Source organism: Phragmites australis, chromosome 21 (genome assembly GCF_958298935.1).
Source record: "Phragmites australis chromosome 21, lpPhrAust1.1, whole genome shotgun sequence".
NCBI classification, from domain to species: Eukaryota; Viridiplantae; Streptophyta; class Magnoliopsida; order Poales; family Poaceae; genus Phragmites; species Phragmites australis.
In genome coordinates, this window is record NC_084941.1 from 18,970,809 (window position 1) to 18,988,314 (window position 17,506).

The 17,506-nt window shown below is 42.2% G+C and overlaps 1 protein-coding gene across 1 annotated transcript; it reads left to right on the plus strand.

Moving 5' to 3' along the window:
* Positions 1-10,950: 10,950 nt before the first annotated feature.
* On the plus strand, positions 10,951-12,112 carry LOC133902985 (agglutinin isolectin 3-like). The gene has a single exon (XM_062344315.1). It carries the CDS (start codon positions 11,186-11,188, stop codon positions 11,864-11,866), a length of 681 nt encoding a protein of 226 aa, XP_062200299.1. The 5' UTR covers positions 10,951-11,185; the 3' UTR covers positions 11,867-12,112.
* Positions 12,113-17,506: the final 5,394 nt, after the last annotated feature.

Sequence of the window (17,506 nt, forward strand, 5' to 3'; positions counted from 1 at the left end):
CTTTGGATCATCAACGTCGAAGCTCCACCAATCGACTTATCATATTACCTTTCAGAAGATCGGGCAAATGTGCATCAGGTATCACACGTACTGCAACATGAACGAAGAATTCAACGGAATGAGGGAGCAAGATTTATGTCCGAGGCACTACAGTGGTCAAGAGGTGCATAATATGGTTAAAGACCCCAATGTTGTGTTTGGAATGGGGAGTAAAAAATCTAAGGATACCGGTGGCATGTGGAAGAAGAGATCGATATTGTGGGAGCTACCGTATTGGAAGCACCTTGAAGTTTGACACTACATCAACATCATGCATGTAGAAAAGAACGTGTGCAAAAGCACGATTGGTCTTTTACTTAATATTCCAGGCAAGACGAAGGATGGCCTCAACGCAAGGCTTGACTTGGTTGTTTTGAAGATCAGGCCCGAGTTGGCACCTCAGGATTTTGAAAAAGGTAGAACGAGGCTTCATCCAGCTTGTTATAATCTGAAAAAGGCTGAGAGAACCGAACTGTGCAGATGCTTGCATGGTGTGAAAGTTCAGTCTGGTTACTCCGCCAACATCTTGAAACTTGTTTCTATGCAAGATTTGAAATTAGTTGGCATATAGTCCCATGATTGCCACGTAATGATGACACATATGCTTCCTGTTGCAATCTGAAATATCTAACCAACCTATCTCCGAGACACAATCACCAAGCTGTGTTACTTCTTCAACACAATTTCTCAGAAGGTCATCGATCCGAAGTACTTGATGCTTTATAAGCCGATGTGGTGAAGACACTGTGTCATCTTGAGATGTACTTTCCTCCGTCATTTTTTGATATCACGGTACATGTTATCGTTCACCTCGTGAGAGAGACAAAGATATGCGGCCCAATATTCCTACGTTAGATGTACCCATTTGAGAGATACATGGGAATTCTCAAGAAGTATGTACATAATCGATTCGTCCGGAGGGCAGCATCGTCCAAGGTTACACAACTGAAGAGGTAGTCAAGTTCTGCATCAATTACATGGAGGAGCTCAAACCAATTGGTGTGCCCATGTCTCGCCATGTGGGGAGACTGGATGGGAAGGGGACCATAGGTAGGAAATCAATCACTGCTAACTTTGCCACCTTATCTAAAGCCCATTTGACGGTCTTGCAACACATGACTAAAGTATCCTCGCATATCGACATGCATAAGGACATGCTACACAGAGAGAATCCAGGCCGTACGGAGGCTTGGATCACAAAACAGCACAACCGTAGCTTCAACAACTGGTTGGCAGCGTGATTCAGTAATAATAGTTCAACAGAGGACAATATTGGCTGGTTGGCAAGATGGCCAAGTTACACAGTCGGGATATTTGAAGCATATGACATAAATGGGTACACCTTTTATACCAGAGCATGGGATAGTAAGAGCACAGTGCAGAACAGCAATGTGCGCATCAATGCCTTCCAGGAGAAGCATCAGATGCACAGGAGTTTGTTTTGAGGGAAGAACTCATAATGGTGTTGAATGATCATTGACAAGCTGTTACTGATGACTTCGATAAGAAGCTTGCGGAGACAAATACTACAATGCAACAACTTAATGATAGTATTGCCATGCACAATACACGCTTTGATCAAGTGGTTAATCAGCCACCAAACCATGGGCGTGTGGATCCTCGTGGCGCAAACCATGAGCAAGAGGAGTCCGTTTCAGATGATGAAATTTTGAGGCAAGAACAAGACGCCTTTGATGCACGACAACGGGACCGACTAAACTTCAAGCGTCAAGGTATGAGAGGTAATAATTTTCAGCAACATAACCTATGTGTCAATGATGATCCATTTTCTAAGGTTAAGTTTACCATACCATCTTTTGCGGGTGCTTATGATGCTGAAAAGTATTTAGATTGGGAGATGATGGTTGAACAGAAGTTTAATACTCATTTAGTTCCTAAAGTGCATAGAGTTAGGCAAGCCACTAGTGAATTTAAAGAATTTGCAATTATCTGGTGGAATAGAGTATGCATCGATGGATTAGCGCCTACCACATGGAATGCTTTAAATGTTGCTATAAATAATAGATTTGTTCCACCCTCTTTCAAACGTGATTTGCATAAGAAATTGCAGTGCTTAAACCAATGTGATAGATCCGTAAAAGAATATTATCAGGAGCTACAAATTAGTATGTTGCGTTATGATATTATTGAGGATGAAGAGGCTGCAATGGCACGCTTTTATGTAGGGTTAAGGTGTGAAATTCAGGATATAGTTGATTATAAAGAATATAATAGTGTTTCTAGATTGTTCCAACTTGCATGTCTGGTAAAAAAAAAAGAATTGCAGGGACGAGAACAGAGGCTAAGGAGCAATTTTGGAAGCACGGCCACTTTAAAATCAACACTAGGACAAGTCAAAATAGCCCAATTTAGCTACACGGTTTGCTGCCCCCTTCTCGAGTAGGGTGCATTCAGTAGTACCTTCGACACCATCGCATGCTCCTGAGGTAAGCAAATCCGTAAGTGTGCAGGATCAAACCATAGCTCTTCTTTGGTTGCTTCTACCGGCCGATCGATCGGGATTGTATGCCACAGATGCAAGGGAATGGGCCACGTCATGAAGGATTCCCCAAGTCAATGAGCGTACATTGTAACAAAAGATAGTGGATATGTAAGTGCTAGTGATGTTGAGGATTAATATGCTCTTGCAGCTAACCAGGCAAGACCATGAGAAAGTGTTCGATGACATTGCCATGAAGGATTATCAGACCCTAATTGTGCAGCGAGAGTTAAGCACTCAAATGGAGCAAGCAGAATAGGTAAAACACCACAATTTATTTCAGATGTCCTCATAGTAAAGGATTATTGTTCGAGTCATTATTGATGGAGGAAGCTACAACAACTAGTTCAGATATGATCAAGAATCTTACCTTGCCGATAAGAAACCATCCTTATCCTCATCATATTGACTGGTTCAACAATAGTGGTAAGGTGAAGGTAATACAAACAGCTAGGGTGCATTTTTCTATTGGTTCATACCATTATTGTGCTGATTTTGATGTAGTACCCATGCAAGCATTTTCACTTTTGTTAGGACGATGATGGGAGTTTAATACTGATGCAACAGATTACGGTAGAAGTAATAAGTACACTCTTATGTATAAAGGAAAGAAAATAACTTTTCTATCTTTAACCCCTACTAAAATTGTGAAATGTGAACAAAAGGTAGCTGAAAATAAGAGAAAAGAGTTTGAGAATGAATCAAAAAATCAGCAAGTAGTGGGAAAAGTTTTTCCACCCAAAAAGGAGAAAGCAAAAACAACTTCTAATTATGATGGAATTAGACTAAAAGGGTATGTTATGCTTGCTACTAAATCTGACCTTGCTGAAATTTGTGATAATGAGCTATCATGCTATGCTTTGATATGCAAAGATGCTTTAGTTTCTCAAAATGTTTGTGGATGTATTTCCAGCTGAGGTACCCGCGAGATTATCACCTATTCGAGGGATTGAACATCAAATTGATTTGATTCCAGAAGCAACTTTACCAAATCGTGCTGCATATTGGATGAACCCAGAAGTCCAAGGCCTTTTGGACCACAAGTATGTACGAGAAAGCCTTAGCCCTTGTGTTGTTCCCGTTCTTTTTGTTCCTAAGAAAGATGGTAGTTGGTGTTTGTGTTTTGATTGTAGAGCCATCAATAATATTACTATAAGATATCGTCATCCTATCCCTAGGTTAGATGATATGCTCGATGAGTTGAGTGGTTCTATAATTTTCACTAAAATTGACTTGCAAAGTGGATACCACCAGATTAGAATGAAACTTGAAGATGAATGGAAGACTGCATTTAAAATTAAGTTTGGTTGTATGAGTGGTTAGTAATGCCTTTTTGGGTTAACTAATGCACCTAGTACTTTCATGCGATTGATGAACAAAGTTTGACATGCTTTGTAACACCCAGTTTTAAAAGAACAAATCAGGGCACAACACATGTATGCCATGATCAAGTTTCATACATATGCTTACTTCATTAGTGTATCATCACAGGGCCAATATTACAACGATAATTAACTATTACAAAAGGACCCGAGGGTCTAAAAGAAAACATAGCGGAAACTAAAGGGTCTTCAGCGCCAGCGGGGCCTCCATCTTCCCCGGGCGTCAACCTGGGGCACACCAGCCTAGAATAGCAGCTCCGGGTCGAAGTCGTCCTCGTCGAAGCTAGCAGCTTCATTGATGGTTTCTGAACAGCGGAAGAATGCAAGGAAGGGGACAACAAGTGTGAGTACAAAAATGTTTTCCGCAAGCTGAGGGGAACATGATATGGGGTTTAAGTCAAGGAAAGGTTTAAACACGGGTTAACTGCACTAAGCAACCTTATCCTATGATTCCAACAACAAGCATCCTATTTACAAAGTGAAGACACAACTATGACAAAAGGATTAACTCATCGGATTTCATCCGACTACCAAGACTCACCAGGTAATTCCATTACCCAGCTACCCAACCAACCAGACCAAACCCTGATTCCAACTAATCCTGAAGAAGTCCAAGTTCGCTCTTGACCGTGGGCACGGCTGATCAATCAATTCTATACTCTGCAGAGTTTGCACAGCCTTCCCCACAAGTCATGATTCCCGTGTTGCTTCACACTTCCGGGGTGTGGAGTCGGGGTCTCACTACAAGGCCTTTACAAAGCTCCCACTAACCTGCAGGCACCCACTGAGGTTTCAGTACTAACAGACGATTCCCTCACTGCATAGGCCCCCTCTTGTGCTACATAACCGTCCAACAGTGCCCAAAGAACCAGAGGGGTGGCTAATTAATTGGCCAGGCCGTACCCATTTAGGCCTTGTGGTTGTGCGAAACTAACTTGGTTACATGGAGCAGCACAAACCAATTTGTGTGCCCAGGTCTCGCCATGAGGGGAGACTAGATGGCAAGGGGACCATAGGTAGGAAATCAATCATTGCTGACTTTGCCGCGTTATCTAAAGCCCATTTCACGGTCTTGCAACACATGACTGAAGTAGCCCTGCATATCAAAGTGCATTAGGACGTGCTAGGCAAAGAGAATCTAGGCCGTATGGAGTCTTCGATCACAAAATAGCACAACCATAGCTTCAACAATTGGTTGGCAGCGCGATTCAGTAATAATAATTCAACAGGACAATATCGGCTGGTTGGAAAGATGGGCAAGTCACACAGTCGTGATATTTGAAGCATATGACAAATGGGTACACTTTTTATACCAGAGCACGGGATAATAAGAGCACGGTACAGAACAGCGGTGTGCGCATAGATGCCTTCCAGGACAAACGTCGTGGGGTCTGTGTGTACTATGGGTAGAAGAGATTTGGGAACTCGACTATGTACGTTTCAAGATCCCCCTCTTTCGGTGCCGTCGGGTCGCACTTTCAAGTGTTAAGGTAGACAAGTACGAAATGACTACTGTCGACCTTGAACGTGTCGCATACAAAGACGAACCATTTTTACTCGCCAAGCAAGTTGCCCAGGTCTTTTATGTGCAAGACCTGGCAAATCCAAAGCTTAATGCAGTCTTTCAGGGAAAAAGAAGGATTGTCAAAGTTGAGAATGTCATGGATGAAGAAGAGTACAATCAATTTGATGAGTACCCTCTTGGAGATGGCATCGCCATTAACAAAGAACAACTTCCAACCGGGACTGCTTGCTATCTGGGCGTCGATCATCAAGAGGGGTCTATTGTTAATGTTGTATGATGTTACTAGATTATTATGTACCTATATATTGCAGTGTACTATGTAACAATAAATTAGTTATGATTTTACTTAAAAATTTCATCTCATTAATTTGGAGTTCGTATGAATTAGATATGATGAGTACCCACACCATGTGATAGTACAGATTTAATCATAAATTTACATATAAATTTCTTCTCATTTGGAGTTTGTATGGATTATTTATGATTTTTGCAAGCTTCAATATTTTGCTGGAAAATCAATAGTATAGATGACTCGTAGTTATGACCCGTATGTACTATTTGTACAGACGGCCTTTAATAAAAAGCCATCTGTACTAATGGTAGTAGTACAGACAGCTCATATTTATGACCCGTCTGTACAAATGCGGCTATAAATAATGTTTCGTCCAACCTGCGCTGCACCAAGTGTAACCTTAGCCGCTCGTTTCCCTCACGACCCCTGCGACTCCTCCCCGGCAACGTCCTCCCCGCGACTCCTCCCCAGCGGCTCCCTCCTGACGACCTCCATCCCTGGCGGCTCCTCCATCCCCGTCACCCTTGTCCCTCCGCGGCGGCTCCTCTCGGGCGACCTCCCTCCCCGACGACCTCCCTCCCCGGCGGCCCTTGTCCCTCCTTGGCGACCTCCCTCCCTGGTGGCCCTCCTCCCTCCCCGGCAACCTCCCTCCCCGGTGAGCCACTGGTAGGACCTTCACGCATTTGCTCTGTGGTGATCTAGTCGGCCTCTGTGCCATAACCGTTGAGATGGTGGCGATGTGATTTGTGTTGGCCGTCTATTCTTTTGTGATGGAGATCCGGCCGGTACTTCTTGCACTGCGTCCGTGGTGGTGGCCGGCTGTTGTGATTTGTGGTGGTGTTGTGCTGTTGGTTTGTATTCGGGCCGGGTGTTCTTGTGATTGTGATCCAGCCGGTGCTATGCTGTTGGTTTGTATTCAGGCTAGATGGTTATGCTCTTTGATGAATGCTGTTGTTTATAAGTCTTGCATAGATCTGTTCAATTGGGCATGTATTACAACAATTTGCTCGATGATGAAATACATTTGATGAGAATGGGCATGTTTATGAGTACACTAGCGTAGACCTATAATTTTGCTGGTTTTGTGATATTCTCAGTTTGCACTTGGAGATATGTCGGTGTGTTTTGCTCGATGTGTTTTGGCTCTGAGATGAGATGCTTGCACTTGGAGATAGCTTGGCTAACCTATTAGATGCTTGGTACACAGGTGATTGAGAGCTAAATCAGGTTCTAGTTGCTAGGTGAAATCTCAGAAAACACTGCAATTTCTATGATGTATTTACTAGAATAATTAGGGAGCAGAAATCTCAAAGTTCTGGGGCCAATTGTTGATCATTTTTTGACAGCACTCATATTCATTTCCTCCTCATTGGTATATGGTACTGATATGTGTATTGATCTGTGTCATTCTAGTTTCTTACCTTCCTGGGGCCAATTGTTGATCATTTTCTTACCTTCATTGTGTTCCAAGGACATGTATTGATATGTGTTATTATAGTTTGACAAGTTGGTCATGCTTCTCAATTTTGTTTTACCTGATACCCTTCATCGATTGTTGTTTATACATGGTCACTGAACTATGAGCTATTGCCTGTGTTATGCATGTATGACTGCTCTAATATTTATGTGCACTATTTTTTCCATGTTTCTATGATGAAAATTAGTTACACATAAATGTACTCGTTGGGACCCTGGTCTCATCCTTGTTGCTTCTTTAGCAAGACAACCATAGTTCGGTATATTGAATTCATGCATCCATGATCATGAGGATTGGGAAAAAAAAACTTTCTGCAATATAAATAGAAATTTGAACTTTAATATAGATAATTTTTCTTTTAGTTGGTGTCACAGACTATGTTATCTTTGAGTATTGTTCAACTCAACAATATATGCAATTTCTCCTCTGATTGTTAATATGTACTTGCATCATGTACATTTCGATCAAAAGTTTGTTTAGGCATGTTATGCCTTGGTAGTGCTTGACTGTCCATTGAGATACTTCCATAGTGCTTCATTATTTCCTTTAGGTAAGTCTATTAGCCAATCAATTGGCCCGGTAATCTCAGTAGGAATTAGGTAAGTCTATTAGCTAACCAATTTTCCATGTAATATTGGCCCTGTGAGGCTATATACTAACTGAGAAAAAACAGGAAATTAGCAAAATCTTAGTACACTTAGCATGAGCTTAAGTTATGGATTTGTTAATCTTTTGAGATAAGATGACTTTACATCAAAGTTAACTTTAACTAGTGCCAAATCTAATACACATGTTAAATTTAATTGAAAGTTTAAAACACATACCTTGATTCCTTTACTTTCCTCTATTTCTGTGAATAATCTTCTACCATTATAACATGTTCCTAATAAGCATGTGACTTTTCCTATTTTCAAGATGGCATCTGGAGATGAACGCGAACTGCCTCTGGCCTCTTCTCCTCAACAACAAGAGGGGGTCACTGCTCAACGAGATGTCGATGCCACTTGTCAGGAGCAAACAGAAGAAACTCAGATGCAGAAGCGAAAGCGAGGTAGCCGAGGCAAAAACCAAATGCCCACGGGTCACTACACCTTAACTCATGTCAATGAGGTAGGCGTGCCAACACAGCCTCAGCAAGCTCAGGTGGCATTCCATAGAGCATGTGCCTCACTCAGAGGGACAAGGGTTAGGATAACCTACCCAAACTAGAAGGCCGTGCCACAGAGCGAGAGAAGCTTCTTGTGGGAAACAATTAAAGCCCAATTTGACTTTCCTGAAGGGTGCTCCTTGGAGAATGTGGAAAGACAGGCAATAACCAAGATGGGAAAGGCGTGGAAGACCTTCAAGAGCGAGTTGTATAATACATATTTGAAGCAAGATCTCATCCCCAATAATATTTCTTATGGGTACTTGGCGGATCAATGGGTAGAGTTTGTGGAGAGGTGCTAGTCTGAGGAATATCAGTAGCAGTGTTCCTTCCTCTCATACTTCGCCCCCAAACTTGAGTCTCCTCGTTAGAAGAAACTTGCTCCAACTGCTGTAATAGTATGTATCCTGTATTATTGACTGCCATGTCCTCGTTCTTTGGGCGTTGTAGAAAATGTAGCGAACTCGCAGCCTCATTCTAGCTAGGACTCAGAACCAACAAATAATGCATCGAATTACCAATGTTTTCTCCATATCTACTATACTACATGTGCATGGATGCTTGTTTGCAACCCAATTTCTCTTATGCTCAAGCACAAAACATATTACGGCTACAAAACAAGAGACAACGTGATACACGCTGTTCGCCAACTTCTCTCTCTGTCTCTCTATGTGAATTGCATGTCACCAATCTAGAGACATTGTTCAGAACTGTGGGGCACTATATTTGTGGTCCAATAGATGAGATTCCTTCACCATTTTACAGTGTTACATCTATGTCATTGGTTAGGCGTTGTAGAAAATGTAATCAGGGGATGGCCTAATATGCCACATTAGACAGATGTAGTCCGTAACTGACCAAGCGTCATGGCCACTTGCTGCCATGATTACTGCTACAGTTAGGTTATATCATCAGAGAGGCTGATATATTGGCTTTAGGCCTGGGCGAAGGTTTATTAAGCTGATCCTGTGTCCCGGTTGCACAGTGGTAGCTTTTATCTCTACTTTCATAGGGGCTTTTTGGAACCTTTATGCTCTGAAAAATAATGCAAATACTGACCATAGGCACATAGTGCCAAGGGCAAAATTTTTTTATGATCACTATAGGCAATCTCTTCCTCTTATTCTCTAAGCTTGAGTCACTCAAGTGAATTAAGCTTCCACCACATATTGTTCATAGAAGATATTTTATTTCACCAACAGTAGCTTATGCTACAAATATCTTTAACTTATCTGGTTGTGCTACAGAAGAAGATTCTCTTTTTATAAAGAGATAAATCTTGATATACATATGCATAGATCTCTCTGCAATTGTAGAACAATGAATGTAGAAAGCTTGACGCTATGTACCACATGATCTTTTATGGTGTCAGCGGGCCCTGGCTGGTCAAGAGACCGTGGGGCTTAGTTCACTGTAAATCGAGGTCCACGTGTTAGTGACTCATTTCATTTAATATTTCGTTTTATAAACTAATATAATTTTTTGTTAGCATGTTTGTTTCAATGATTGTTGCAAAGTGAAGAGATTTGTTCAAAAGAGAAAAATTGGTTCCATTGGACCCACTTATGGATGTGTAGGGGTGGAAACTGATTTGGTGTAAAACATTCGTAACTAAGTGGGGTAGAAATGATCTTGAAAACTTGATGAATGTTCCATAAGACATGCTTTATTTATCGACTAGTTCAATTTCTTGTCTTATTTAATCCTAGTTGGTTGTAATAGTACGTACCCTGCTTTATTGAGTGCCATGTCCTCATTGTTTGGGAGTTGTAGAAATGTAGCGGACTCGCAGCCCCATTCTATTTAGGACTCAGAAACCAACAAATAATGCATAGAATCATCAATGTTTTATCTATATCTACTATAATACATATGCATGGATGCATTCTTGCAACCCAATTTCTCTTATGCTCAAGCACAAAACATATTACGGCTGCGAAACAAGAGACAACGTGATACACGTTGTTCGCCAACTTCTCTCTCTCTCCAACGTGATACACGCTGTTCGCCAACTTCTCTCTCTGTCTCTCTCTGAATTGCATGTCACCAATCAAGAGACATTGTTCAGAACAGTGGGGGTACTATATTTGTGGTCCAATAGATAAGATTCCTTCACCATTTCACAGTGTTACATCTATGTAAAGTCTGGATGTTGTTACCGGAGCTTTCTTGCCCATTTCTGTTTCCTGATTAAACATGCTTTATTTATCAATCGATTAGTTCAATTTCCTGTGAATGTCATTGGTTAGGCGTTGTAGAAAATGTAGCAGGCACTCAAGTTAGCACCGTTTTTGCTGGGACTCTTTCATAGCTACAAATAGAGATATTGTGCCGTTGTCTGTCCCTATCTACCATAGTATATAGGCATGAATGGATAATGGTGTTTGTGTGTTTGTACACAGAGGCACATTGTGGGTCACGTTTTGTTTTTGCCCAAGATACTTAGGACCAATGTTTGTTTCAGATTTGGTATTTACATGTCATCTAGTTTTTTCAAGTGTAAACCACTTTTGATGTAGACATTTTGCTCAACACAAGCTCCTAATGAATTGTGCTATGACAGGAGACAAAATAACGCGCATGGTGAGCACCGGAAAGAAAAATAATTGGGACATAACTGCAGATAAGAAGCAAGATGTGTGCGCTGTACATGTTTGATTTCAGTTTCTGGCTGCATGCACGCATATCAGGAGCATCCAATGTGCCACCTGGAAATCTAGCCAGCTCTTTTGACCGGCCTGAACTTATATAAGGGACCTCACGGCTAGGGATCTTATCTCCTGCTAGTCCACCCATCCAGCCGAATACTACCCAACAGAGCGTATGACAATGTTCACCGCAGCGAGAGCTTCGAACCTGCTGGGCACTATGACCGCCCTCGCCTGTGTAATGGTGGCCGCGCGTGCGCAGCGTTGCGGCAAGCAGGCCGGCGGCGTGATATGCCCAAATAACCTCTGCTGCAGCCAGTACGGGTATTGCGGTCTTGGCAGCAACTACTGCGGCGCCGGCTGCCAAAGCGGTGCTTGCTGCCCTAGCCTTCGGTGCGGCAGCCAAGCCGGCGGTGCAACTTGTCCCAACAACCAATGCTGCAGTCAATACGGTTATTGCGGCTTCGGTCAAGAATTCTGCGGTGACGGCTGCCAAAGTGGAGCTTGCCGCGCCAACAGAAAGTGCGGAAGCTTGGCCGGCGGCCAAGTATGCCCCGACAACCTCTGTTGCAGCCAGTACGGGTATTGCGGCCTCGGCTCAGAGTTCTGCGGTGATGGCTGCCAGAGCGGTGCCTGTTGCACCAAGCGCTGCGGCAGGCAGGCTGGTGGCGCCATTTGCCCCAACGACTACTGTTGCAGTCGGGACGGATATTGCGGCCTCGGCGGCGATTACTGCGGCGCCGGCTGCCAAAGCGGCCACTGTCATGGTCATGGCGTCGGCGAAACGACCATTGCCGTGGAGGAGCTCTTCAACAAGACTACTTCAGTTGAAACCAATACAACTTTAGCGCAGTAGTCCGACATCTGCCACGACGAATGCATGGTGCGCATTCAGTGTGCCTCCAATAAACTCAAGCGCTATGATACTATGTAATTGGTGCTAGCTCCTGCGAGGTGATCATCGTCGATGTACGAGTTTGTACTTTGTACTGCTAAGCGATATGCATGGATTTTCGGGAGCCGATATGTCCATGCATATATATCAGCTATGATGCATATGAATAAAGTCCTTGTGTCCTTTGTAGTGCACTTGCTCGCATAAGGTGCGAACACGATAATGCAAGCCTACGCACACCCGTATGGTACTAAGGGCTCCTTTGGTTTACAGAAGAAGTGGAGGAAAATGTAGGAATAGCAGTCCTATAGGATTAGTCACTGCTCATCCCTTTGGTTCACTGGATTGAGGCAAAAGAATATCACAGGAATGTTTCTTTTGCCTACGATGTAGAAGGAAAACCACAGGAAAACTAACGTCCGCTAGACCTTTTTTGTTTTCGTTCCTGCGCGTAGGATGGAGGTAAAACACGCTGTGTGACTTGCCAACCAACACATATGGCGCTGCTGCTACACCGTCGAAGAGCCGTCCTTGGCAACGCTGCTGCCGAAGAGCCGTCCTTGCCTCTGTTCCCCCGACAACTGCGTCGCCCTAGTCGACGATGCAGAAACTCATCTCGTTCCTGCCTTCTTACATCAATGCCCCACCGTTTATTGCTAGGAATCTGAATTAAAAGATGTGTAGTAAGTGAGAGAGAAAGGCCAGATCGGTTGGGACCATTGCCTGGCCCAGCTACATATCAATGAATTGTAAGCGGAAATGCTCACATTTCGATACATCGAAAGAACGGCCTGCTCAGCTCACAGTATTATTGGATCGATACAAAAATATTTTCGCATCTCCAATGGTTGAGGCGTTCAAATTTAATGTTTTAGATGTTATAAAAAATTATTATCATAGTTATTTCCGTACATTGCATCCCAGGAATCTCTTACGTATAGATCCAGACCCAAAAATATTATCCATTCGAGTTAATTCCTATATATCTCCAATGTTTCAGACGTTCAAATTTAATATTTTAGACGTTATGAAAATTTGTTGCAGAAGTTCTGCGAGAATGTTGCATCCTGAAATTTCTTATGTACAGATTTGAACCCGAAAAATTATCCATTCGAATTAATTCCTATATTTTTCGTATCTTCAATGTTTTAGACGTTCAAATTTAATATTTCAGATGTTATGGAATTTTGTACTTGCAGAAGTTATTTTCGTACGTTGCATCTCGAAATATAGGAATTAACTTAAATGGATAATTTTTTAATGTCCGGATCTATGTGCTTTTGTGGTGCAATTTTTTTATGTTGCGAACATTGATTTCAAATATTGTAGACATTAGTCTTCGATTTGCAACAAGCAGTTGCAACTTCCGATATATCGGACGTCCGAGTGCTAGCTTTGTAAGAATTGTAAAGCAGACATCTCACGTATTCATGTAAATTTTCCTGTGTTTTTTCCTACAACCCAAACCAACCCGATTTTTTCCTGGTTAAGCACACAATGACCAGAATTCTTGAATTAGGGAATGACATAAAATTCTAATCCTAAGCAGAACGCTAATAGCATGCAGCGTCCAGCCGATCCCTTTGGACTCGGCAGCATCCCATCGCCGTCCCTTTAACTAGTCCAGAAATACTTTCTTCTCCCTACGTTCATTTCTCTCGTGGCATTGTCTATCATAGTCCCTGTCATAGCGCTGTTCATCTTGATTAATTAACATCTCGCTGCGATTAGATGATTAGCGATATGAACTATAAGAAGTCGATGCCGCCATTCATTTCATCCCCTAATTTCTTGATCAACCAGATCTAAAGAGGAACAATTAATTAGTTTGATGCGCAGGTTTAATTCTGAGAGCATGACGACACCTTTGTAGTTAGATTTAACAGCATTGAATAAAAATCAGTAAATACTGCAGCGGCCACACCATGATAAGGACAAACAACAGCAAGAAATCTGCAATAGTATTGTAGCTATGTTAAATATCAGAGGTTACACGCTCCGGCAAATACTTAAGTGTAATAATGTATGGATATTTAGATAAGTACGTAATGTATGCATAACTATATTGTATGATTGATTTGAGTTAAATTCAAGTTTCTGGATGTATATCTGTGTTCTTGAAGTACTCCTGTTTTGTTATGTTGAATGAGATCTGTTGAAGTACTCTCTGTTTGCATGCATGCCTCTTACCTGAAATTCGATTTTTTCTTGTAAAAGTCAATAGTGACGGGTCTTAGTTTTTACCCGTCACTAATATTAAATCATTACTGACGGGTGTCCTTATAACCCGTCACTAAATGTAGCCTTGGAGGTTCACTACCGGAGCCACTCATTACCGACGGGTTGTGATGAGACCAGTCACTAGTGGAACACTCATTAGTAATGGGTGTCCTTATCACCTGTCACTAATGAGTGATGTTTACTGTTATTTTCTTCACCGAGCAGCATGATCAGACAGTGTCTGTCTGCCATGGCTGCTCGGTAAAAGGGCGATTTTTTTGGCTATAATGTTGAGACCAAATCAAATCTCGGTAATTTGAAGTTGGTGTCTATCCCTGGCCTTTGAAGGTTTTCCTCCCCTCCCTCCCCTTCTCCTCTTGCTCATATATGCATGGTGGATTCTAGGGTTTGAGTTGGAATCAACAATTTTGCTCCTTCTCCCATATCTTGATATATGTGGATTGTCCCCCTTAGTGTACATGCATGCATAACCTACGTCTCCCGTTCGGGAGTGTTTGATTATAAATATGACTTGATAACTCGTCATATTTATAAGAAGATGCTCCTGAATTGTCCACATACTTTGGATAGTTCGAGGATATGTGGCCCAAGTAGTAGGTTTCTGTGCTCTTGTATGGTTCTAGAGAGAATTTCGGTGGTGTCTCCGTGTTGTTCTCCGGATACACACCCTCTCGACTCGTTGTCGAGACGTGTATTTGGAGAACAGTAGGGAGGTGCTGCCGAAATTTTCTCCAGAACCGTACAAGAGCATGGAACCAACTTGGGCCACATATCCTCGAATGGGATTAGGACCTATCTTTGCCCATTAAAAATTAGCTAGGATCCTTCGCCATAGATAATATGTATCATGCTTGGAAGTTAATTGTTGGCTTTAATATCACTAGAACTCACGTACACACTTAATTTAGTTAAATTGAGTTAGAATTTTTACACTTATCCTACCTTCTCTGTCGTTTCTATTTAGAATTAATTTTTTTCAGTTTGTAGATGGTGGATCGAAGTTAGATGTACCTTGATGGCTGTACTTGTAACGAGTACATAAGTGGGGTAAAGTCTTTCTTGATTGTCGCGGTGGCGGATATGGAAGGTCGGGGTAAAACAGCAATGTGGTGTCCATGCTGTGATTGCAAGAATGAGAAAAAGTTCCCAAAACCTGACAATGTGTAGGATCAGTTGTTAAGGCGTGGATTCAAAGAGAGATATCATGTTTGGAACAAACATGACGAGGAAGGCCTTAATGAAGGAGAAATAGATCAGGTCCTCCCGGGCGGCGATACGGATCAAGGACTCCCACCAGGCAGTGATATGGTTGATTATCTCAGAGACGCAAACATATTAGGATTCAATGATGACTACGTGGATTTTGTGGAGAATGTGGATCAAATGGTGTGTGATGTTGAGGGGCACGACGAGTATACTGATGGTAAGTTGCCAAATCAAAAGAACTCATGCGATACTCGAAGACACCATTTTATCCTAGCTGTAACGAGAAATACATGTTGTTGTTTGCGGTGCTTACGCTTCTACAATTGAAGGCAACCCATCGTTGGTCTGATAGGAGTTTCAAAGTATTGTTGCATCTGCTAAAGGACATGCTACCAGGGGGGAACAAGGTGCCCAAGACTCAACGCGAAGAAGATAATTGTACTTTGGGATTGGAGGTTGAAAAAATACATGCATGTAAGGATGATTGTGTCCTATTTCGTGGAGAGTATGCAAACCTAGATAAATATCCTATTTGTGAAACCCATCGATACAAGTGTAGAAATGATGGTGGCGCCGTGGAGGAAGGCAGCAAGAGAAAAGGGCCTCCTAGAAAGGTGATGTGGTATTTCCTTGTAATTCCCCTTTTGAAGCATTTGTTCCAGAACAAAACAGAGTCCCAATTATTGTGGTGGCACAAGGAGGGTCGTATGAATGACGCAATGATACGGCACCCCACAGATTCAGCTCAGTGGCGAACCATTGATTCCACATTTGGGTGGTTCGCTGAAGAATTAAGAAATATTAGGTTTGTTATGAGCTCATATGGCATGAATCCATTCGGTAACATGAGTACCTCACATAGCACCTGGCCTATTGTACTGGCTATCTACAATCTTCCACCTTGGCTTTGTAAAAAGAAAAAATACATTATGTTGTCGACCTTAATTCCTTGTTTGAGACAACCTGGCAATGACATCGATGTGTACCTTAGGCCTTTGGTGGATGATCTTAAAGCACTCTAGTCTAAAGGCATTGAGGTTTGAGATCAGTACAAGCGAGAATACTTCACCCTACATACCATGTTGTTCATCACCATCAATAATCTGCCAGCACTTTGTAACTTGTTAGGGCAGAGTAAAAGAAAAGGTGAAGCTTGCTCCCAATGTTTAGATGACACTGAGAGTATGTGGTTGAACGAGTCAAAGAAAATAGTGTACATGCGGCATCGACGTTTCCTTCCAAGGAACCACCGGTACCGGAAAATGAAGTCTCAGTTTGACGACACAAGGGAGAAAGCGTCACCTCCAAGGCATTTTAGCGGGCAAGATGTCTATGATAAGGTTAAGGATATCAATGTTGTCCTTGGTAAGTGAAAATGATCCTCCGTGAGTGATGAAAATGGAATGTGGAACAAGAAATCAATTCTCTGGGAGCTTGATTATTGGAAATACTTAGATATTTGTCACTGTATTTACCTCAAGGATGTAGATAAGAACATCTATGATAGTCTCCTCGGTACAATGCTCAACATGAAGGGGAAAGCAAAAGATCATGAAAATGTATGAGCTGACCTTGAAGAAATGGGCTTAAGGCCGGAGCTTCATGTCAAGGATACGGATAAAGGGAAACTCCTAGCCCCATCTTGCATCACCCAATCCAAGATGGAGAATTTTTTTTTTTGCAAGTTCTTGCATGGTGTGAAAGTTACCTCCGATTACTCGTCCAACATTAGAAGACTTGTTTTAGTGAAAGAGCTGAAAATAGTTTCTAGCATGAAAACTCATGATTGCCATGTGATGTTGATGCAGTTGATTGCGGTTGGAATTAGAAACATATTACCAATTGGTGTTCGAGAGGCTATCATGAGCCTATGCTTGTTTTTCAATGCAATTTGCAGAAGGTAATCGATCCGGAAGTGCTAGGCAAGCTAAAAAAAGACACTTCGAGACTCTATGTCTTCTTGAGATGTATTTTGTACCATCCTTTTTCGATATCATGGTCCATCTCACAGCTCACCTTGTGAAGGAGATTTATTTTCTTGGCCCTATGTTCTTGCATCAGATGTATCCATATGAGCGATTCATGGGCGTTCTCAAGTCATATGTAAGGAATCGAGCTTTACCTGAGGGGTGTATCGCGCAGGGTTACTCTACT